General features: G+C 31.6%; 1 protein-coding gene across 4 annotated transcripts in view; it reads left to right on the top strand.

The window, feature by feature from the left end:
* The window catches only part of Epha5 (EPH receptor A5), a 332,221-nt gene extending 325,874 nt beyond the window's left edge, over positions 1-6,347 (top strand). For all 4 annotated transcript variants that reach the window (XM_027947325.3, XM_027947323.3, XM_027947324.3 and 1 more), the window contains one exon: positions 6,242-6,347. In XM_027947325.3, the coding sequence (XP_027803126.1) occupies positions 6,242-6,347 (106 nt within the window). The remainder of the gene's footprint in view (positions 1-6,241) is intronic.
* Positions 6,348-23,772: the final 17,425 nt, after the last annotated feature.

Genomic DNA, 23,772 nt, shown 5'->3' with positions numbered 1-23,772 from the left:
CACCAAAACTCTCTTCATTGTGTATGTCTTCTTTCTCAAGTCTTAACAACCTCTTCTATCTTCTTATAATGGTTCTTCTCTAGCTTGTAGTTTCTTGCTATACAGCCTCATTCAGATATTTTTGCCTTTTAATTTATTTTCTCTGACCAAAAGGGGAAGGTAAAACTAGGAGATTTAGTATATTTCCAGTCCAGCCAATGTTGGTCTTCTGATGTCCACTGCTTTAAATTCCCGGGGCCCATAATCATTAACATATTCCTTACTAGGAATTAGGCATACAAATCCTAATGCCAGTAAAACTGACTTCTTAGAGAATCCAGCAACAATAAATATATATTCTCTTCTTTACTGTGCTTTTGAATCCACAGTCTTCCAAATAAGTAAGAAGATATTTATCAAGACACTATGTTAAATAACATACAAAATGAGGAGTAATCAGTTATTTGTTCAGTTAAGAATTTATTAAAAAAAAAAAAGATAATCTGTGTAATTTCTCTTGCTCAACAAAAAAATAAAAATAAAAATACCTAGTAAAAAAACTAATTATTAACAGCAGAGGAAAAAAGGATTATCAACAAAAATGCAGGACAACCTGATAATGATTTTTCATACCAAAATATGTAAATATTAATTTATGAAGTCCATATAATGCTATAATAAAATAATAAAATATTATATCTAGAGTTATTGTCATAGCCTGATAGATGAAAGAATACATCCATAGCTCTTGTCAATGTTTAGAAAAATATTTAAATCAACTTTAAATAAAGCAAATGCTCAAACTGCCATGTATAACACATTTGTTGCAATTGTTGACAACAAATTTGTTTTCATAGTTGATTTAGAACAAGAAGAGTTAAAACACAGTTTTTCAGAACCACATGCTTTGGTAAAAGTGTACTTCATGAAGTTTTAGTTTTATTTCTTTATGGACTGTTTGCCAGTGCATGCATATATGTATGAATGAAGAAAAATGAAGAATTTGGGGATTTGGGAGTCATTGCATGTTCCATGAAATAATTTTCAACCTTAGACGTTTCTGTGTGTTAGTCTCTCTGCCTATACCATGTTAATCAGTGTACAGTTTTCATATTTGAATAACTGTTGTGCGGTAATGACAAAAGCTGTACTATCATATATAAGTGCACTGAGTTGTTGTTGACAGGGAATTGTAAGCCTGAGGCAAGTTTCAAATTGAATCCAAAGATCTGAATTAAAGACAAAGTCACAGCTGCTTTTTTGACTTCTTGTCAGGCCAGTACTGTCAACTTTTTGTTATTCAGAAAATGAGCAAAACCCAATGAATTCAAATATTATACCAATTGTATACAAGCTAAAGGCATTCAATGTTAGTACCAGTTCATAAAATTGAGTTTTAAAATATTAAAATAGACATTTCCAAATTTAGAGCCAAAATGTGTACAGGTTAATTCAATTAGATTTATTAAATTATCAGTAAAGTCAAAATGCATAAGTTAGTATGTAAAATATATATGTATAGGAGAATTCCATATCTTTGGTGTGCTATGTAGTTAAGGCAAAAATCCAAGTCTAGCCCTTACCATGTATTACCTAATGAAAATGTTAATAGGCCATGATTAAATCTCCTTTTGCCAAATATAAATATACCAACCTTGTACAGTAGCTATACAAATGATTATAAGGATTATTTTTTTAAAATATACCAAAAAAATGGAACTGTATGACAAAAACCACAAAAGAAGCTAAAAACATTGAATTTTAGTGAATGTTCATTAATCTCTCTTCTCCCTTCTCCTATCAAGCCAGTGTTGATGAGTTTAAATTCTAGTAATATAGCTACCAGGTATGTATGTATAGCAGAAAGGAGAAGAATGAGCAAAGAAAGGAAACATCCACAAATGGATTAATTTTACCCTGAATAATCAAGAGTTGGCTTAAATATTAGCTAGACACCTCTTATAATAATTTATTTTTTCTTCTACTAGTTTGTAATCATGATATGATAAAACAGTGTTTTTGCATTGTTTAAAGTCATGAAAAAAATGTTTAAAAAGATGATGAATTGTAATCCTAACAGTGTAATTTTATTTTACTTGCAGCTCTTCTAAAACGAATCATGTGTTGGCAATAAAATACAAACTATTTTATATAAAAAACACTATTCTTAACATATGTAAATAGGATTATCATCATTGGAATTGGCATTGGATATTACTTAAGATTATGTATGGTCATTATGAAATTAATAGAACATATTTATATCTTTATTAATTTTTATGTTGTGCTGAGGATCAATCCTGTTTAAAAGGGAGACACACTAAAAATTACCTAACTATAAAACTATCTTACATAGAAAAACAAAATGAGAAAAATGGTGTATCATGCACCATTTCCAAATATTTCTTTCAAAGACCATTGTATATATGGCAGGAACATAATCACTATATATAAATATTTTTTCTCAAATTTCTGTCATTATTACTGATAATCTGATCATTTAATACATGTATTAGATATAAAATGGAAATTGTTGGAAGTAATAAAGAGTGTGAGACAAACCACTTATAATACTTCAATAATGCATTTATCAGTATTAGAATAAGGACATTTAACTTGTGCTGTAGACAGTTTCTAATGTCATTTCAATTCTCAAAGGAAGTATCATTAAAAACATGATTGAAGGGGTTTCTAAAGAAACTACTTAGAATAACTTATTGAGAATAGGTAAACTTGAATAAAAAAAAATCTTATATTTCCCTAACGTTTCACTGAAAATTATATTATATGGAGATATATATATATATATATATATATATATATATATATATATATATGCACATTACCTCAAAATCATGCTATTTTTGTCCTTTAATTTGATATTTTCAATGACAAAGTCTACTGGGCAACGTGACACATGCCTGTAATCCTGGCAGCTAGAGCAACTGAGGCAGGAGGATCACCAGTTCAAAGCCAGCTCAGCAAAAGTGAGGTGGTAAGCAACTCAGTGAGACCCTGTCTCTAGATAAAATACAAAATACGGCTGGGGATGTGGCTTAGTGGTCAAATATCCCTGAGATCAATACCAGGTACCCCCTCCAAATGACAAACCTGATTTTAAGAAAAACAATAACATCCCATTAAAGACACACATTATTTAAGGCAATATGCAAAATGCAGTTTGATATTTTCATAACTCCACTTCTCCTTTGAGGAGAGGGGAATGAAAGGAAGTACAAAGGAGGGAGAAAGAGGCAAAGGGAAGAGAGAGAATGAATTTTAGTAGTTTGACCATCCATATGCAACTGAGAGAAGCATCAAACAATAAATTGATCTGAAAATAAACTTTTATGCTTGGTTCACTGGAAAGATAGAAATGATTTTAACTTAAACCCTACATATCTAAAATAAGCAAATTTTACTTTCCCTTAAACACAAATTCTATACCATATTTATTAATCAAATTCCATTCCTCAAAACATTTACTCTTTAGCATTGTTTCTTGGAAAAATTTATAGTCTTTGTGTGGTCAAGTCATTTCCAGAGAAAGAAGTCATATTTACAAGTTAAAGCAGTGAATACAAAAATAAGTCAAACTACAGATTTGATGTCATTCTGACCAAACAACCAGGAGTTGGAATATGGAACATATACATACAAACTCCTTTCAAATTAAAGTTTTGTTATTGTATGTGAAATGTCCATGATGTTTGAGTTGGAAAAATCTATGAATTACTTTTTCAAGTCACTAAGAACTGTAATTGTTATTCTCAAAATATTATCTCTAATAATTAGTATAATAATTATGAATTATATAATTTAATGATATGCATATGTGTTTTTAAATATATATTTATACTTCCCAGATTGGATTCAGAAATATAAATTAGTATGGGATAGAACATATATTTTAAAACATCAATTCTAGTCCTAATTAAATTTTTTTGCAGAACTTGATGGTTTTTAGGTTATGAAATTTAAATTTTGTTCTTTTTCTCCTGACTTTGATCTGCACTGTACTAGTGAACACCTATGAATAGCTACATGTATACAATTTTTCATGATTCATGAAACATGTTGAGACATAATATTAATTAGCCCTAATGGAAACTGTCATGAAACACAGATCCACTTACTATAGTCTCATCAAAGAAGTTTGTGCTTGGTTTCCTTCTTTAGATATCTTCTTTCTTATGGAATTTTCAATATTTGATGATATATGTACAAATTTCTGGTTTTACAAATGAATAAATTGGTGCATTGTAGTTTGACATGGCTTTGCTCAAAATCATATTTAAGAACAATGAAAAATTAAGAGTATGGATTTTGTGATCAGGTAACTGGTTTTGGTTCTATTCTTGCTACTTACAGACTGTGCCATGTAGCCAAATGACTTAAATTCTCTAAGAATGTGTTAACTAATCCATAAATGGAAATTTTAAAAATAATCTATATCTTAGGTTTTAATATTTTACTAGCAAAGAAGGAGATGTGTATTAAGTGCTATTATATTTATGTTTAGTGATACAATTCTCAACCAGGGGAGATTTTGCCACTCAGAACAGTTGTCAATGTCTGAAGGCATTTTCTTTCTTTTAACAACAAGGAAGGATTGGTGGTGGTACAGTGCTGCTTTTATCTAATGGGTTGAGCTGGGTTGCTGCTGAATATCCCATGACATACAGAACAGCCCCCAAGAACACAGAAGTGTCCAGCTCATGATGTTAATAGGAGCAAACATGAGAAATTCTGTTAAGTTGAAAAGAGACAAGATTAAATTCAAGGTTTTTTTTAAATTCTTAGTTTATAATTACATATTATAGTCAATTTCATCACTATACTAACAATAGTTATTTTGCTTCAAAGTAATATTTATTGACTTCTAAGTTTTGCTGATGATTCTCTTCCATGACACATCTATCATTATTATTTAATATTGTGATTTGGCATATTATAACTGTAATAATATCTAAATTTAATATCCATATTTTAATAATAAATATATCTTCATCATAAGTATCAATAGCATTTAAAATTATTTTTGGTTACTTGTCATTTCCTAAAACCTTCACAGGAAATCAAGAAACTATAAAGGGAAAAAAGAAAAGATATTATTTCAGTAAGCAATTCTTTGCAATATCAATATAAATGGAGTAAATTTAATTTTTATTCTCTGATAATTAAGAAAATCTTTTCAGTTCATTTGAAACAATTTAATTGTACCTATAATAATCCTGATTGTCTTCTACCTATTACATTCTAAAAAAATCTGGAATGAATACATTTACTGAATGCAAAGATACTTCATTTTTAGCCTAATCTTTTCCAAAAAGCAATTTTATAACATGCCAAACAACTTTTTCATTTAGCATTTTAAATTATTGATGCTCATTTTTTCTATACTTAATGCATATTATTTTCCAACTAAACCTGAATCATAACATTTGTCAAATACACACTTTATGAGAAGAGTATTCTTGAGTTTCTATGAAATAACATTGAAAAATCATAGGTGCATGGGTGCAGGAAGCTCCATAATATGCCTGACTAGTTTAGAAATCTAAACATTTGTAATCTTCTTTGAATAATGTGCTTGTTTAAAAAAAAAAAAAACACATGAAAAGTATCTTGTTTGAAGGACTTTTTGAAAGTGTGTAATCTTCAGCTCTAAATTCCAGTAAAGTTTAAGTGTTATTTGATAAAGGCGAAAAGCTCTGGTATTTTGAGTTCAAAGCAAAAATTAACATAAAATATTGTTATAAGATATTGTTATTGATGATTATTCCCTAAGGATATCTGTTATACATAATTATGTTATAGAATTATTCATTTAAACCATTCAGTCTTCAACAACTTGACTGTAAAATTTTAAATAAATATTTTGTGCTCCATGAAAAAAAATGCACATGTTATAGGTTCACAATTTTAAAACTGTTCAATGAAATAGAACCTTTCAAGTTCAATACTTATTGGTAAGATGTGAAAATGTGTTTGTTCACCACTCTGTGTCATTAAAATCTTTCTGTTTACCAAGAGGGGCGAATATGTTTTGTATAATTGCCTGTTATAAATACTTCATTGTCTGCAAAAAGGTTTTTTAGAGGTACAATTTCAGAGACTACCTTTGATATTTGGACCCTGAATGTCTAAATTGGGACTGAAATTAACTAGTTTCTGCAAGAAGTTTGCCCCAGCGTGAAATTTTGAGGTGTGCTACAAATTGAACCAATACATACATCCAATGTGTGCTTTCTTCATGCAGGGATTTGAGACGGCTTGGAGTGACTCTTGTCGGTCACCAGAAGAAGATCATGAACAGCCTTCAAGAAATGAAGGTGCAGCTGGTGAACGGAATGGTGCCATTGTAACTTCTGCTAATGTCACTTCTTCCAGTGAATGATTCTGCACTTTGTAAACAGCCCTGAGATTTATTTTAACAAAAAAAGGGGAAAAAGGGAAAACAGTGATTTCTAAACCTTAGGAGAGCTATGTCTCATCCACAGAATTTGTAATCAGTGTTTTACTAAAATCTCCATATCTTCCTCTCAGTTTCTTCATTTTTCATGAAGCAACAATGACCTTCAGAAAATAAGAACAAAAATACTATCTTATGTTACATAAAAATCCTCACCACTACTTCTACAAAATTTTTACATGAAAATACAAATATATAGCACCTTCACAGACTAAATTAAGGCAGCCCCTTTCAAAACTTCCAGGGATCTACTTGAAAGGAAAAGTCTTATAGCCATTTGTGGGCTAAGAAAAGCTGCAGTTTACTGAAGTTTACTTCAAGTCTTAATTGTCTACATAAGTGTATTGAAGAGCAATATGATTAGATTATTTCTTAATACATATCTTCTTTTGTAATTTTAAAATGCTATTTACATGGTATTAAGTTATAGAAACTAGTTTATAAACACATTGCTTGATCAAGGAAAAGTACAATACAGGGTGTGTATTTATTTTTCTGTGTTATAAAACTTACTTTTAGTTGCTCTTCTAGAGACTATTAGGTAATAAATGTGTATATATTGTATATTTTGCAATATATCTGAAAACTGATTTAAGTTGGAATTGTGTGGGTATGCTTGCATATGTGTGCATTATCATTCTGCTTGCATTTTAATAGTGTCTCAATTTTAGCAACATATAAGGACAAGTGTTCCAGAGTGTATTACAAATAAGAAAAATAGGGAAGCAGTAAAACAAAATTTAACACAAGCTGGTGTCTCTTTTTCCCTCATGTGTCCAAAAGTTACTAATCTCTTTATTCACTAACAGAAAATGTCTATAAGATTAAATCCCCTTTGGCTTTTTAAAAACACTTTGTGATATCTGTGACAATGCTGTTCTTCTCGCCATTAATCTTGCACCCCTGTAAGAAATTTCACCTTTCTGATTCCCAGAAAATATCTTGTGAAGCAAAGTTGACACCAAAGGGCAAATTTTCAGCAGGATGTAGAAGGATTTAACTGTGCTGGCTTCTGTTAATGTTGTTAAATCCAGGCACATAGCACTAAGCATCACCCTTAAGTGTTAATCCTTTGCAACCATTTCCATTGTGCTTCATTTCTAGACATTTTGATACTAACAAAGCAATGAAATGATGAAAAATACACATTTTTCCTTCAAAATTTTCTTTATTTCAAGTTTTTTTGTTGATGAATGTTTATTAATTTGGTAATTTCACTTTGCATTCAGTTACTTGACATTGAAATTATTTTGAGGAACCAACCTGAAGTATTATTTAATTGGACTTATTAGGGAATATAAGTCATATCTTCTGAAGGTTTCATAAATATACTTGGTGAAGAAGGATAAATAAACCATGGTAAAAATTACATAATTTATTAGAAAGCATACAAAACTGAGCTCCTTATATGAACAAAAGTTCAGTATTATTGCACATTATTAAAATCATGTAATGGCACGTGATCATTCAAGGAGCAGAGTACTTGAATTAGATATCACTTACTCATGATTCTCAATTGTAATAGTAAGTATGTCAGAGTATCCTTGGAGTGGTGGAATCCATAGGACATGTACTTGTGTTAGATTAATTGTACTCTCTTTTTCCTAAGCACCTGTTTTACTTGAATGTTGATTTATATAAGAATAAACTTGTGGGGAATAACTTCTTTCTATCCTGCCCACCCTTTACTTAAGCTGTAATGTAACATTTTGTCAAAGCACAAGAAAAAGCCAAAAGAGCAACAAAAAAGAAGGGAGAGAGAAATGGTCTAAATGCTTTTCAAATTACGCATTGAGTTCCATCTCTGTAGAGTACCATGGCTCCATATAAACTATGCTGTAATTTTGCTCTATTAGGTTAGTGAAATTTCCAGAGAAAGTTGAGAAAATTAATATTGTTTTGATAGAGTCACAAGTAAACAGAAATTACTGTTACTAAAGATGCATTTGTTCAATACAGGGAAATGTTGAATCTAAATCCTTTTATACAAAATAATTGAAGATTGTGTTTCAGTACACTGAATTTTCTAAAGTATGGAAATCTAAGTGATAAAGTATCAATTGAGAAACTTCAAAGTAGGAAAAGACTTAGGAATTGAAAAAGAAAGCTGTTATACGTTTGTAGAACAGGTGGACAAGTCAATATTGTTTGGACATAAAATTGTTTCCAAAATTGTTTTCCAACTTTGTATTTTCAGAGCCAATTGGGATTTTTGGGGTGGTGTATATTTAAGTGACTAGAAGTTACAATGTAGATTTACACATTTTCACAAAGAAAGAATATATATTAATTTGGATTGAGTTGATTTTCCTCCTTTGCAATATTGGTGTTCATTTCAGAAAACGATTCTAATTGAAAATTATATAGCCCCATATAGCTTTCATCCATATCTCAAGTTGGTTGAGAATTTTTTTAATGTTGATAGGATTTTTAGAACAGATAGAGATTTTCAAATAAGATGTACTCTGCCCTCCAAAATAGGAAAGAATACTTTTCTAAAATATTTGTTCCCCACTGGATATGTCACCAATTGGAAAGAGCCAATCTCATCTATACCTGTGAGAAATAGAATGAGGAGAACATGCCAATTTTCTGAAATACAGTGAGGCTGTAACCCAGGGCAAGATTTGAAAATCTCAATTGTATAATTTTTATTCTATTGAGTATTCATTTTGTCACCCATCAGTTTACCAAAAATAAAGCATAGATTAGATAATTTTAGCATATACAATAGATTTGCCAAATAATATGCAATTTTACTGAAGCAATATCTTTAGGGCATCATCTTTCTCAGTGTTAGATTTTGAAAAACAGGTATGTCCAGAAAGTTATTTTCACTTTACTGATACCTGTTGAAGTCACTCAATTACTACTTTTATCAATCATAATTTGTTGCTAATCTTGCCATTTGCTCACATGTAATATGACACATAATTAGTTCCTCTTTTTGAAATGTATTAATTGTAAGTAAAAATGTAAAGATATTCATTGTCCCATTTTTAAAAATGTTAATGTGCATGCCCTTTTATTTCATATATTTTATTCACCAACTCAGTGTTCTGAAATTTTAGGATCACTGTAAAATTATATCCCAGGTTAGGAGTGTAGCTCAGTAGTAGAGTGCTTTGCCTAGCATGTGCAAGGTCCTGGGTTTTATTCCCAATACTGAAAAAAATTTGTACCCCAATATTTCATGTAAACCTATGTGTAATCAGCATCATTTTAGAGTTGCCTAAACAACACAAAACATTTGTAATTCTGTTTTAGAAAGAGTTTTAACCAGTGTGCAATGATGAAGGCACTATTTCATATCTCACGTTTAAAATACAACATTATTAACGCCAGTTGAGCACTAATACATTTGCATGACCTGCATTTAATTTCTATGTGAAAGTAAAATATTTTGAAACACGGTACTTTCTCCCATTTGAAGTGGGTTCTCAGAAGCACAAGTATAGATATTTACCTTTGGAAGCTTTTGTGGCTGTAATGGATAGCAAACACTATTGAGTCAGGTGTTAGAAATTTACCAGATGTATAATGTTGCATAGTAAAATAAGGATCTTTTCTCATTTTGTTTGTTCTAAAAATAAGAAAAAAGAAGAAAGCTAATTGTGATAGTAAACTGTCTTTGTTTATGTCCTTCCAGATGTTTAACTCAAAGTAAATACAAAGTAGGTACAATATGGTGGTGATGACAGCAGCGACGATGATGATGAATAAACAGAATCAAATGCTAGCTTTATTTGAAACTGAATAACTAGAATAAGTCATCATTATTTTCAACTCTAACACAGCTGGTTACATTGAATATTTTCTCTCTATTATGCTGTTAATTATATAGTAATGTATCAAAAAAGAAATACATAAGAATTTTTTTTCATTTCTTGTTCATTTATGAAAATGTCTTTTCACATATAAATGACTGAACGTTCTTGTTTAGAATGACCATGTAATTATTGGTTTGAAGACACCAATTCATTTTTTAAAAACTCTGTTTATAATAATCAGAAACAAATGTTGCTTTTTCTTCAAAATGTTAATAGAAATAATTGAAGGTGGCCAAAATATATCATGTTATTCCTGCTGGGGGCTTTATTATCTGAAGTTTGAGTGGTCAACATATTTGTGACTCTTTAGACTGCTGTAGTTTTGCGATTAATTATGTAAAAGTGTATAAATTCCACTTATAATAGTCTGAGAATAAACTTAGACTCAGTCATTTGTTGATATGTTATCTTAGTTTCAGGCAGGTGAGAGCAGCTGCATAGCATATTTTATCCTCTGATAGGCATCAAGATATCTGAAGTCCCTGTCTCAGAGTTAATTCAAAGAAGGATTAGCATTTCTGTATTTCTTTTCCCATTTGAAGCTCTATGTGCTTTTGGTTTGTGTACATGTTTTTGTAGTGTAAGATATGAAATTTTATATTTTTTCAGAAAATAAAAAAACCCTTTGAATACAGTTAAATCAGACTGTCATGCTTGACCCTCTCCCAATACTTTAAATTTACAATCTTTGTATAATGATTTCAGTTAGTTCTAATAAAAATGTTTGAATATCCTATGCTATATATTTAAAAGGCCACCAGGATTCATTTTTTACCAAGAGATTTTCACGAATGTTTGCATTTGAATTATTTTTTGAAAGTAGAAATTGATTGAGATTATGGAACATGAACTTTCTATGTCAACTCCCAATTAAAAGTTATTTGTGACAGTACAGTACAATATTAACTTGGAAAAAAAAAAACAGCTGTGTGCAGTATCTACAAAGAAGAGCTTTTATTGACCAGTGTCAGCCTCTGTCCTTCTCATCACTATGCAGCTGCTATGTTATAGAAAGAGGAGTTGCTTACCCAAGGAAGAGGTATTATTAAGTACAAACCCTCCTTGCTTCTTGTAAGTATTATATCATACAAGTCTCTTTTTATAAAAAGCATAGCAAAAAATCTGCTGCACTCAAGGAAATGAATCACACTTTCAGTCTTTGCATCTGCATCTTAATAAAGTGATATCACTGTGCCCATGAAAATAATCCATAATTCCTTTGCCTGTGCATAAAACTCAGTGTAGTAAGAATAGCATTTAATCTTTTAGTGAATAGTCTGATACAAATATTTCAGAGTACTTTGTTACCAAGTAGAATATTCTTGCTTCTGTTTTGCTACAGAAGTAAAGATTGTATAAAAAAAGAAAATTTTCCCCAATCCTGTATATACTCTTGACCAGATAGGAGGATAGGGTGGCAAAGAAAAATTAAAATTTAATGAAAATGCACCATTCTGTATTCAAATTTTTCATTCTTACCTTTGAAAATATGAATATTATTGCTTCCTTTTACTGATGATGAAACAAGAGCTCAAAGATGTTAAGAAGTTGCCCAAGACCTGACTACTCTTCAAAGGTAGAATGAAACCCATGTTATTTCATACCAAACACATGAAAATTATATCACATTACTCAGACTCCGCATTGTTAATCATGCTATTGGGACAACAGAATAATTTATAGCACCTTTTAAATTAAATGACACAAAAACTGAGAAGCATTGAGAAAAAAATAGCTACACGTTTTCATGAAGCAAAGTGAAAATCTTGCATTGAAAACCAGAATCTGACTGATCACAGTCTAACATGTTTACTTTTGAGGATAAGTCAGACTTTGGTAATCAAAAACAATTTATCTGATTTGTTATTCTACCACTGAGTAGCATCCCAAAGTAATTCATTTTTTCTTGGATAGGTCATGGTTTTTTGCAACAACTACAAAATGATTGCATAGATTTGCAATTTTCTACAAGCTCAGGAAATCGAAAAAAAAAAAAAAGGTTACTTATTTCTAGCTATAGTATCAGAATGTCAAGTGTCTGGGCAATTTGCTACCTAGTTGTTGTTAAACCCAAAGTAAAATAAATAAGTTATTAGTGGATTAAAAATAATAAACTATATAAAGCTGTCAGAAATGCTGAATTATAAATTTATTTCAGAGAAAGAGTTATTTGTTCTTTAATCTTCCCTATTTAAAAAAAAAACTGTTTAGGAAAAAAATCAAATTTACTATGATGATACTCAATTTGAAGTTTCTATCTATTTTCAAGTTGCAGACAGTAAGAATTAATTGAGAATTGAACGTAATTTTATGATATTGGATTTCTAAACAAAACTATTTTTTTTATTTATTAGCTTTTTGTTACTATTTTATTGTAATAAAATTTTACACCAAATCCCAAGTAAAAGATGTCACTCTATAATAAGTGATGAAGATATTTTTAATTAATTATTTTTATATATGTGACAAATTTCTTTCATGAAATAAAATTCATTCATTGTGAATAAATTATTTTAATTATCAATCATTACTAGGTCAAAGATGTTTTAACAAGAGTTTCAAGTTTAGCCTAGTCCTAATGCTTTTCTCAGTTATCTGACAATTAGAAATATAGCTGTGTTTTTTAAGCATCATGGTGTCTTTTACTCTAACTTCAGAATTATTCAATCTTTTATATTGCTTTATATTTTAATTTTTTTAAAAAATATGTTATAGCCGGGTGTGGTGGTACATACCTGTAATCCCAGTGACTCCAGAGGCTGAGGCAGGAGAATAGCAATTTCAAAGCCAGACTCAGTTACTTAGGTGAGAACCTCATCAATGTAGGGAGACCTAGTCTCAAAATAAAAATTAAAAGAACTGGGGATGTGGCTCAGAGGTTGCAACTCAGAAAAGTATGTTAGAGTCAATTTTTGTGTCTTTGCTTAAAATGTCCTGTCAGATCCCTCACATTGGACTGATGGCTTTCCTGGCTACAAAATTCTAAGTTATTTTTTTTCTTTCACAACTTTGAGGGCATTGCTGGGTTTTTGTTGTTGTTGTTGGTTTTGTTTTTTGGAGGGGTTATGTTGTTGTTGTTATCCATTGTCTCTTGACAATTTTTTTTTCCCTTTCTACCTCAGTGAACTTTTTCCTCTTACTGGAAACTTACAGGAACTTCACTTCTAACACCTACCCCCATCTTGTTTTACCTGCTACTTACTTGGTATACCCCCAATTTAAAGACAAAATCCACTGTCCAGGGAAATTTTATATATTTTTTTCTTTTATTATCTTCTTTTATAGCTCTTTTCTTTCTCTTGGGAGCTTCTAATGTCTAGATGATGGATCTTCTAAATTAATATCTTCCATATCTTTATCTCTGAACTTTTTCCTGTAACCTTAACCTTAACTGAAGGTCAGGCTCCATCTATCCACTTTCAGATAGTAAGATTTTACCTTCTTCAGGGACATTTGCTTTACTGGAAGAGCCACATGATTTCTACCTCTTGCTATGTTTGCTGAAATACTTATAATTTCTTCTGGGCTTTACTCATATTTCTTCCAGATTATAAGCTTGCACTTTGTCATTCTTTTTGCCACTCTTTCTTGTAATAAACAAAAAGAAAATACTTTGTTAAATTAATGCAGAAAGTTAAAGCAGAAGGAAAGTATGCTATTACCTATTCTTCCTCTGACATTGAGCCCATTGTGGAGACTCCAGTTTCCAAATGTATTTTCTCTAAATAAAAATCTCATAAATGCAAATTACAATTTTTATATGCAGCAAAAAGACGATAAGAAATTACCAATAACAGTTCTGTTTGTGAATGCACTTTTCTGTATAGAGTGAGCATTGTCTATGCAAAACAAAACAAAAAACTTGTGTTGTTTGTCCATTGTTTTTTTAATGACAGATCCAAAACCATTTTTTACTTCATTTTAAGTGGCATAAACTTAGAAATGATTCCTTTTTTTTTGCCTAGAAGTTATAGTTTCTCTCTTCTACCATCATCTCCATTAGTTTTCTCTTATGCTCTAGAGAAAAATAAATGAAAAATCTGATTCCAATTAAAATGAAATTCGAGATAAAACTGTCATCACTGTTTCTAAGCAAATTCGCACATTAAGATTCCCCCCCCCCAAAATATTCTAAATTGCCACTGTAGGATCAAGATTGGTGGATATTGCAGAATACACATGAGAAAAAAATATATTCATACTTTAAAATTTGTTCTTGTATTATTTGTCAGGAATAAATTAGGATAAAGTTTTGAGGGTTCTTGATATTCTAGGCCACTGGCCATTCTTATTACCATGAAGCAAATGGTACCCAAACTCTATTTCAAAGTAGATAACCTATAGAACATTATGTTGTGAACTTGCCAAGAGTTTCCATGTTATAACATACACAGAAATCTTTTATCATGTCTTTGATGCTAGAGATGAAATGACTTTTTGACAAGAAGGCCTAATGTGCTTGGAAAAGACAAAAATTTTATATAAAAATAAAATTTATCAAGAATTACATGAAAGAAGCTTATTCTCTTTTAAATAATAATAATAATAATAATAATAATAATAATAATAATAATAATAAAAGACTTTAGACTGCTAGAGACCTACTGTCCATCTCATTTCTGATTATTTCTATATATAATACTTGAAAGAATTCTACAATGCTTCCCTATATTTCTTCAAAGATTTTCTGGTTTGATTCTCAAAGGGATTCTGTTAATCAGAACGGGAGCTCTTCTCTTCTTTTTGTGGATCAGGAAACTAAATTTCAGTGGTATGGACAATGAAAATCATGAATCTGTTCAGCTGACAGTCTAAAAAAAGTTTCAAGTCTCATAAAAGTCTTCCTTTAATCTAGTGACTAAGGCTAATGGTAAATAGCAATAATACAAGCATTTGTTAAATGCCCACATCTTCTTAATTCAGCAGTGATTTCACTCATCTACATTTTCATCCCATCCTCACAACATTACTTTTACTGATATATTAATTCTGGTTTTCTTTTCAACAAAGGCAGAAACAAATACACTTCAGAGACAAAACGACTTTCTTCGTATCACATAGCTCATGAATATATCTCATCTTTCCAAATTAACCCTTCTTCCCCTGAGTTCCAAATAATGTTCTCCTTCCTGATTTAGAAATTGTTCCATCAGTTGTCCCTGTTTGAGAATGTCCTCAGCCATCAGATTCCATGGTTCCCTTTTCTTTGTCTTGTGCATCTACCTAAGGAAATAAAGCTTCATGGTTCTTGGTTCTTTTGATCCAGTTTGTCATATGCTACTCTGTCTCTTACTAGTGGGTGTGTGAACTCAAGCAAGACATTTAACCACTCTGCATTCAGGTACCTTGTCTCTAAAAGGCTGAAAAAACTGCCTGTTTTAAGAACATATACATAGGAAATGTGAATACAGTACTGGGGCATAATAATTCTCTAGTAAATATTATTTATTTTGACACCATACTCTACATTTCTTTAGTGTTAAAATATATTAAGTGTCACCTTCACTTTTTATCTTTTTTTTCTCACTTATTTTACTGCACCTTTTCTCTCCTTACATTATTTTAACCTAACACCATCAACAATTTCAAACATAAGATTTAATAAATTTAGCAAATTTCTTAGTATATGCAATCTAGCTGTCAGTCCATTAGTGTTAATATAACAAAATACTGAATGTTGGGTGATTGATAAGCACTGGATAATTTGTAAAAGAAAAAAAAATAGACCTTTATTTGGCTCAGAGTTGTGGAGGCCCAAGTATCTGAGATCAAGAGGCCATGTGTGCTGAGGGCTTTCCTGCTGTGTCTTAACATGGTGCAAGCAAAAGGGCAAAGAACAAGTGTAAAATAAAGGGAAACAAAACCAGAGTGAACCCTTTTATTAGGAGATCATATCTGTAATAACTAATCTTTTCCCAGGAAAATTAATCAATTTGTGATGGTAGAGCCCTGGTGACCAAATCACCTCTTAAAGGCCCACCTCACATTACTATTGCATTAAGGATAAAGTTTCTGGGCTGGGAATGTAGCTCAGTGGGTACAGTGCTTGCCTCACATGCAAAAGACTCTGGGTTCAATCATTAGCACCACATACACACACACACACACACACACACACACACACACACAAAGATTAAATTCCTAACACAGGGACCTTGGCCAATTTTTTTTGTACACCACTCTGTCTCACTCTCTGCTCTTTGTTAAAAGCAACAACACAAATATCTTTGCTTTAAATAAATAATTTCTATCTCTAAAATAGAGGGGTTATTTTAAAACTATAATTATAGTTTTGTTAGACTATTTGAAAATTCACAGTCTTTATAAGTATCTTCAATTAGTATTCACCTGCTTTTCCACATATTTTTTCTTGTGAATTAGTATCCAAATAAAGACTATTAATTTAGTCTCTCTTCCTTCTCACTGTTTTTTCTTTCTCTTTCTCTTCCTCTTTTCTCTCCCTGTGTAACTTGTTTTTTGAAAATATCAATATTTTGTTGAGTAATTAGTTATGTTGTTCTTGAGCACATTTCTATATTCAGATTATTTCTGGTAAATTAGATAATAGATTCAGGGATTGAATTGAATCTAGGTTTGATTTTTTTTTAAAGAATACTTCATAGATCCTTTTTGTATACTTCCATCAGGGTACATAGCCTGGCTTAATCCCTCTACTATTGATTATCACTGACAAATCATCATTCATTAAAAATGTCAAAAGGATGATTTTTCATCATTCTTTCCTCATCTAATTGTCACACTATTTTTATAAAAATCTAATTTGCTTATCAACTGTTTAGTTACATGATATTAGAGTTTACTTAAAAGAGCTCAAGTTTATAGGCAGTCTACTTTCTATCATTATTAAGAGTAGCCAAATTCTCAAATTCCTTTATCTGTAGCCCCTTGGCTTACTCCCATATTATATTGAACTTCTTCCCTCAATTCCTCTACTCTCTTTTTGACTAATTCCTTAACATATTTAACTAGATCCTTTAGACATTATACCCACCATAAGTAGCCCCCTACCCCCATTTTCTGATTTGCCTACTTTTCTGGCCATTTATTATCATTCTTTCCATGATGTTTTACTTTTCTGCCTTTCTCTTAAATGCTTATATTGTGAGGATATATGTTCCCATATTCAATTTTCAATGCTGGTCTGTTTTTTTTTTTAAATATTATTCCATTTGTATAACTTTTTACTGAACATCTCTGTTTGGCTGTACTCTAAGCATTTTTTGAATCAGCATACACAAAACTTTTTTATCTTGGATACAATGTATGTCTCCTCCCCTATTTTTTGTAAAATTAATATTAATGTTTAATTAAACAAAATAAGTATCCAAAATTATATCTTAAATTATCTTTGCCTTCACCTCTATTAAATATCATCATAAAATCTCACTAATTTCAAATTGAATGTGTTTCTCAGATTACTGACAAATGTTCAAAAGAAAGAAAAAGTCAAAAGTAGCACTGGATAGGAAAGATGGCCTAAAAAAATTAATTTATTGTCTGAAACCAAGTAAAGCAACTTGTATGATAATACTTTACTTCATGCATTTCTAGAGTCGAAATTTAATAAAAATATGAGAATGTTGGGAATTCAATTATACACAGTAAGCAACATATTTTATTCAAATATTTTTTAAGAAGTCTTTATCATGAAAGCAGAAATTAGAAAGCATGTGGTTGACTGATCCTTTGTTCAAATAAATACATATACCCCATAGAGAAGTTTCTCTGAGCCATGTCTGCAAATAAATTGCATTAGATTATGCTGAAAATCTTTTTCTACAAAGATAGAATTTTAGTCACAGTCATTTTATAGTTTAAGACCTGAAGAGTTTCCACTCTGATATAAGGATAGAAGAAAGCGATTCATTACATGCTTGGCAGAGTGGTAACAGCTCTAACCATATCAGGTAAGGAAAGCAGATCACATAACAACAAATAAGTTGGCTTTAATCATACTTTTATCTTCTATACATAAATTAAATTCAATTATGATGAATATTAATCTCAAAGAAAATGTATTCAAAATGCAGTGTTTGTGTTTTCTTTAGGACAAGTGGGTTGCAAACTCCTCAGTCCTTTGCTCAGCTAGTGCTAAGAAAAAGATGAGGGATTATGTTCTAATTTTGCAATGAAACCGTGGTCTTTATCAGGATTTGCTGAATATCCCTCATGATTAATCATGAACTTCGCCTTCATGGCCTGTCAGAACACATGGTACGGATTTTCCATAATGTAAAGTAAGTTTCAAAAAAAGTACAGTATCTTGCTCTTTAGAAAAGATTTTTTAAAAATGTTTCTTGTTCTTTAAAAGAGTAATCCCAAAATCAAAGTCAAATAGGTTTTGAAATCCTTTCTATTTAATGCATACTTACAATTTCACAAAACTACCTAAAAATACGAAGTCTTAACTAAATTTAGTGCAATGATTCCTCAAATGTTTGACTATAGGACCCTATTAGCTTGTAGGAATTATTACTATTGCCACAAGGTTGATTCTGAGTGGAGTGCCATCCATGTGAGCATTTCTCTAGTTAACTCTAAGGATGGTTTGTTTTCCCAACCAGTGTCACTCAGGGAAATATTGGTAAAAAGAAGCTTATTCTTAGTTTTATCAGTGTCAGTGAAATACACTTGCATAATGATTCATTCCTTCTTATGCCTAATTTTAATGAAGACCTGTGCAACAACACAAATATGAGGATATGGATGGGATGGGTGGGCCCTAAAACCATAAATATTAATTACTCAAATTTATATTCTTTGAAACATGTATTTCATGAATTTCTTTTTTTATTGGTTGTTCAAAACATTACAAAGCTCATGACATATCATCTTTCATACATTTGATTCAAGTGTGTTATGAACTCCCATTTTTACCCCAAATACAAATTGCAGAATCACATCGTTTATACATCCACATTTTTACATAATGCCATATTAGTGACTGTTGTATTCTGCTACCTTTCCTATCCCCTACTATCCCCCCTCCCCTCCCCTCCCCTCCCATCTTCTCTCTCTACCCCATCTGCTGTTGTTCAATTCTCTCCCTTGTTTCCTCCCCCTTTCCCCTCACAACCTCTTATATGTAATTTTGTGTAATAATGAGTGTCTCCTCCCATTTCCATACAATTTCCCTTCTCTCTCCCTTTCCCTCCCACCACTCGTCTCTGTTTAATGTTAATCTTTTCCTCATGCTCTTCCTCCCTGCTCTGTTCTTAGTTGCTCTCCTTATATCAAAGAAGACATTTGGAATTTGTGTTTTAAGGATTGGCTAGCTTCACTTAGCATAATCTGCTCTAATGCCATCCATTTCCCTGCAAGTTCCATGATTTTGTCATTTTTAGTGCTGCATAATACTCCATTGTGTATAAATGCCACATTTTTTTATCCATTCATCTATTGAAGGGCATCTAGGTTGGTTCCACAGTCTAGCTATTGTGAATTGTGCTGCTATGATCATTGATGTGGCAGTATCCCTATAGTATGCTCTTTTAAGATCCTCAGGGAATAGTCCAAAAGGGCGATAGCTGGATCAAATGGTGGTTCCATTCTCAGCTTTCCCAGGAATCTCCATACTGCTTTCCAAATTGGCTGCACCAATTTGCAGTCCCACCAGCAATGTACAAGTGGACCCTTTTCCCCACATCCTCGCCAGCACTTATTGTTGTTTGACTTCATAATGGCTGCCAATCTTACTGGAGTGAGATGGTATCTTAGGGTGGTTTTGATTTGCATTTCTCTGACTGCTAGATTTTTCATGTACTTGTTGATTGATTGTATGTCCTCCTCTGAGAAGTGTCTGTTCAGGTCCTTGGCCCATTTGTTGATTGGGTTATTTGTTATCATATTGTTTAATTTTTTGAGTTCTTTGTATATTCTGGATATTAGGGCTCTATCTGAAGTGTGAGGAGTAAAAATTTGTTCCCAGGATGTAAGCTCCCTATTTACCTCTCTTATTGTTTCTCTTGCTGAGAAAAAACTTTTTAGTTTAAGTAAGTCCCATTTGTTTATTCTTGTTATTAACTCTTGGGCTATGGGCATCCTATTAAGGAATTTGGAGCCCGACCCCACAATATGTAGATTGGAGCCAACTTTTTCTTCTATCAGATGCAGAGTCTCTGATTTGATATCAAGCTCTTTGATCCATTTTGAGTTAACTTTTGTGCATGGCGAGAGAAAGGAGTTCAGCTTCATTTTGTTGCATATTGATTTCCAGTTTTCCCAGCTCCATTTGTTGAAGATGCTATCCTTCCTCCATTGCATGCTTTTAGCCCCTTTAGCAACTATAAGAAAGTTGTAATTTTGTGGATTGGTCTCTGTGTCCTCTATTCTGTACCATTGGTCCACCCACCTGTTTTGGTACCAGTACCATGCTGTTTTTGTTACTATTGCTCTGTAGTACAGTTTGAAATCTGGTATCGCTATACCTCCAGATTCACACTTCCTGCTTAGAATTGCTTTTGCTATTCTGGGTCTTTTGTTTTTCCATATGAATTTCATGATTGCTTTATCTATTTCTACAAGAAATGCCATTGGGATTTTGATTGGCATCGCATTAAACCTGTAGAGAACTTTTGGTAATATCGCCATTTTGATGATGTTAGTTCTGCCTATCCATGAACAGGGTACATTTTTCCATCTTCTAAGATCTTCTATCTCTCTCTTTAGGGATCTGTAGTTTTCATTGTATAAATCTTTCACCTCTTTTGTTAGGTTGATTCCCAAGTATTTTATTTTTTTTGAGAATATTGTGACTGGAGTGTTTTTCCTCATTTCCATTTCAGAAGTTTTGTTACTGATATGCAGGAATGCCTTTGATTTATGCATGTTGATTTTATATCCTGCCACTTTGCTGAATTCATTTATTAGTTCTAGTAGTTTCTTTGTAGACCCTTTTGGGTCTTCTAGGTATAGAATCATATAATCCACAAATAGTGATAATTTAAGTTCTTCTTTTCCTATTTTTATGCCTTTAATTTCTTTTGTCTGTCTAATTGCTCTGGCTAGTATTTCAAGAACTAAATTGAATAGAAGTGCTGAGAGAGGGCATCCCTGTCTTGTTCCTTATGAATTTCTAATATCTAGAATTTGGCCTTAAATGAATAAGGCCAAATACTGAATACATTCTTACTGAATAAAATGTTAAAAGAACAATGGAACCATGAACTTGGACTTATTAATCTCAGAAATAATATATATAAAATTTGATGTGAATTTCATAAACACACACTAATATGTTAAGTCAATAGTCTTTAGAAAAGGAAGAAGAGGATAAGAAAATTTGAGGGAAAACAAATGTATAACAAGCATCTGTGAATAGAATAAGTATCTCAGTTGAAATGTACACAGACATATGCAGTTATATACACATATGCACATACATTTTCTTAGATTTTAAGGATATTGTGTGTTATGTGGAAAAAAAAAGAAGCATTAAAAATAGGACCACAAGTATATAGGACTCAGAGAAATGGAAAATAAATGAAGTTTTTAAAGGAAACTGGCAATTTTAAATAGATATTCTCTAATGTTCCAGAATCCAAAGTCTTAAAGTAGGCATTATTAAGATATTCAGCATTATTTAACATCAGAGATGATAGCCTGAGGGAACTGGGAATCTCCTGCAGTCCTTCAAAAGTTGTTTACATATATTTTGAAATAAAAGAAATCATTAAATTCCCACAAGACCATCTGAAAACAAAACGTTAGAAATCATTGACTTAAAGTATTCTTATGGAAAGCCAGTGACTTCTTGTACCCCTAAGCAAACAGTTTGCAATAGGACTGTTCTACTATTTCAACTGTTTTCCCAACAGTTTCATCTGAGTCCTAGGGAATCATCCTAAGATACTATTCTTAAGAGATAAACTCCATTGCAGCTCTTGTCTAGTAGATTGTGATGATAATAATTAGTAATAATAAATTGGCATCTACACATAATCTGATTTCTACTTTTTATCAACTCAACAGAAAAGTTTTAAACACTAAACAAAATCTTCTATGTAGCTAAGACAATAATATCATAGTAAACAACTTTAAAAAATATTAAGAAGTCACTTAACTCTTAGACAATATGCATATCAAAATTTAATGATGTAAAATTTATAGGGCCTCAAGCTTATCCCCTTTATTAACTTCAGTGGCTGTAATTAATAAAGGTTTCATCTTAAATAAAATTTCTATTACTAATTTTGATGCTTTCACTCATCAGACCAGTGTTAATGGTTTATATAGATTTCCAACACCCATCTATCTATTCATCTTCTCATTCCTTTAAGTGCACATTGTGTGAGGTATTCAAAAACGTAGATCATGTGCTCTGGAGTCCTTTGGATATGGTTCAAATTCCAGCTCGGGCACTTACTAGCTTTGTGACTCATGTCAGGTCAGTATACATCTTTATGCCTCAGCTTCATCATCTGCAATCATCTGCAATGTGGACAATATTAAATTTAAGAATGTTACTTATGACATAATCTCTGTTATTGTCTGTGGACCTTTAAGCTACTTTATAACCTAGTACCGTTGCATTGCAGTTCCCTATATTGAGGAATATTATTTCCCAGATTACTGTGTGGCTTGTATTTCCTGTCTGTAAAGCCTCTGATTGAAGATGGATGTCTTGGTTATCAACCTTTGAGGCAAAGTAACTCCACATAATAGTACATACAACGTGGCACAATGAATACTAAGCTTTCTGCAATCAGATTTCATAATATTCCTTTTATAAAGAAGCACAAATACATGGCAGAATAATGAAAATTTTTCTTCTTCCAATTCATTTTCCAAAAAGGCAGAATTGTTGGATACGTTTCCAAGATTATGACAGAAATATAGGGATAAGAGTCAAATACAGTTCTTTGCACATACTGTTGTTGAGGTTATTATTGCCTGATTTTCTAGGATGAGAATCTCTGTCCTCTATAAAGCTACAGTCTAGCTGGGTCAGGTATACAGTGAAGAAATTAAGCAAAGTAAAGCAGGATGATTTAGGAGCAAGTAAAATGGAATTAGCAATCTCTGGCGGCTAAGAAAAGGCTTCTTCGTGGATATTACATTCTAGAGTTATAATGTTCTATGTGGTAATCCTTTTGCTGCATGTTTCTATTTAAGTTTAAACAATTAGAATCAAATAATTTTAAAGTTCAATTCTTCCCTCTCACCAGCCACATTCCAAGTGCTAAGTAGTCACTTGTATCTGTAGCTATTCTATTGTGTATCACCAATATAGAATATGTCAGAATGGCAGACAGTTCTACCGGTAGCACTCATCTAGAAGACAGATTGTCTTACATGGTACTCTGTGTAAGGGATGTCTTAGCGCAAGAATAGGGACAAGAAAACCAACTAGGATAGAGGTATAGTAAGTAAGGTAGATGACAATTGCTTAAACCAAGAAAACAGTGGGGTTAATATGGGGTGGTAAGTAACAGAGTTCTATTTTAAAAACTAAAGAAGCCTAATGTT

Source organism: Marmota flaviventris, chromosome 7, assembly GCF_047511675.1.
Source record: "Marmota flaviventris isolate mMarFla1 chromosome 7, mMarFla1.hap1, whole genome shotgun sequence".
NCBI lineage: Eukaryota > Metazoa > Chordata > Mammalia > Rodentia > Sciuridae > Marmota > Marmota flaviventris.
This window is presented reverse-complemented; position numbering and strand designations above follow the sequence as displayed.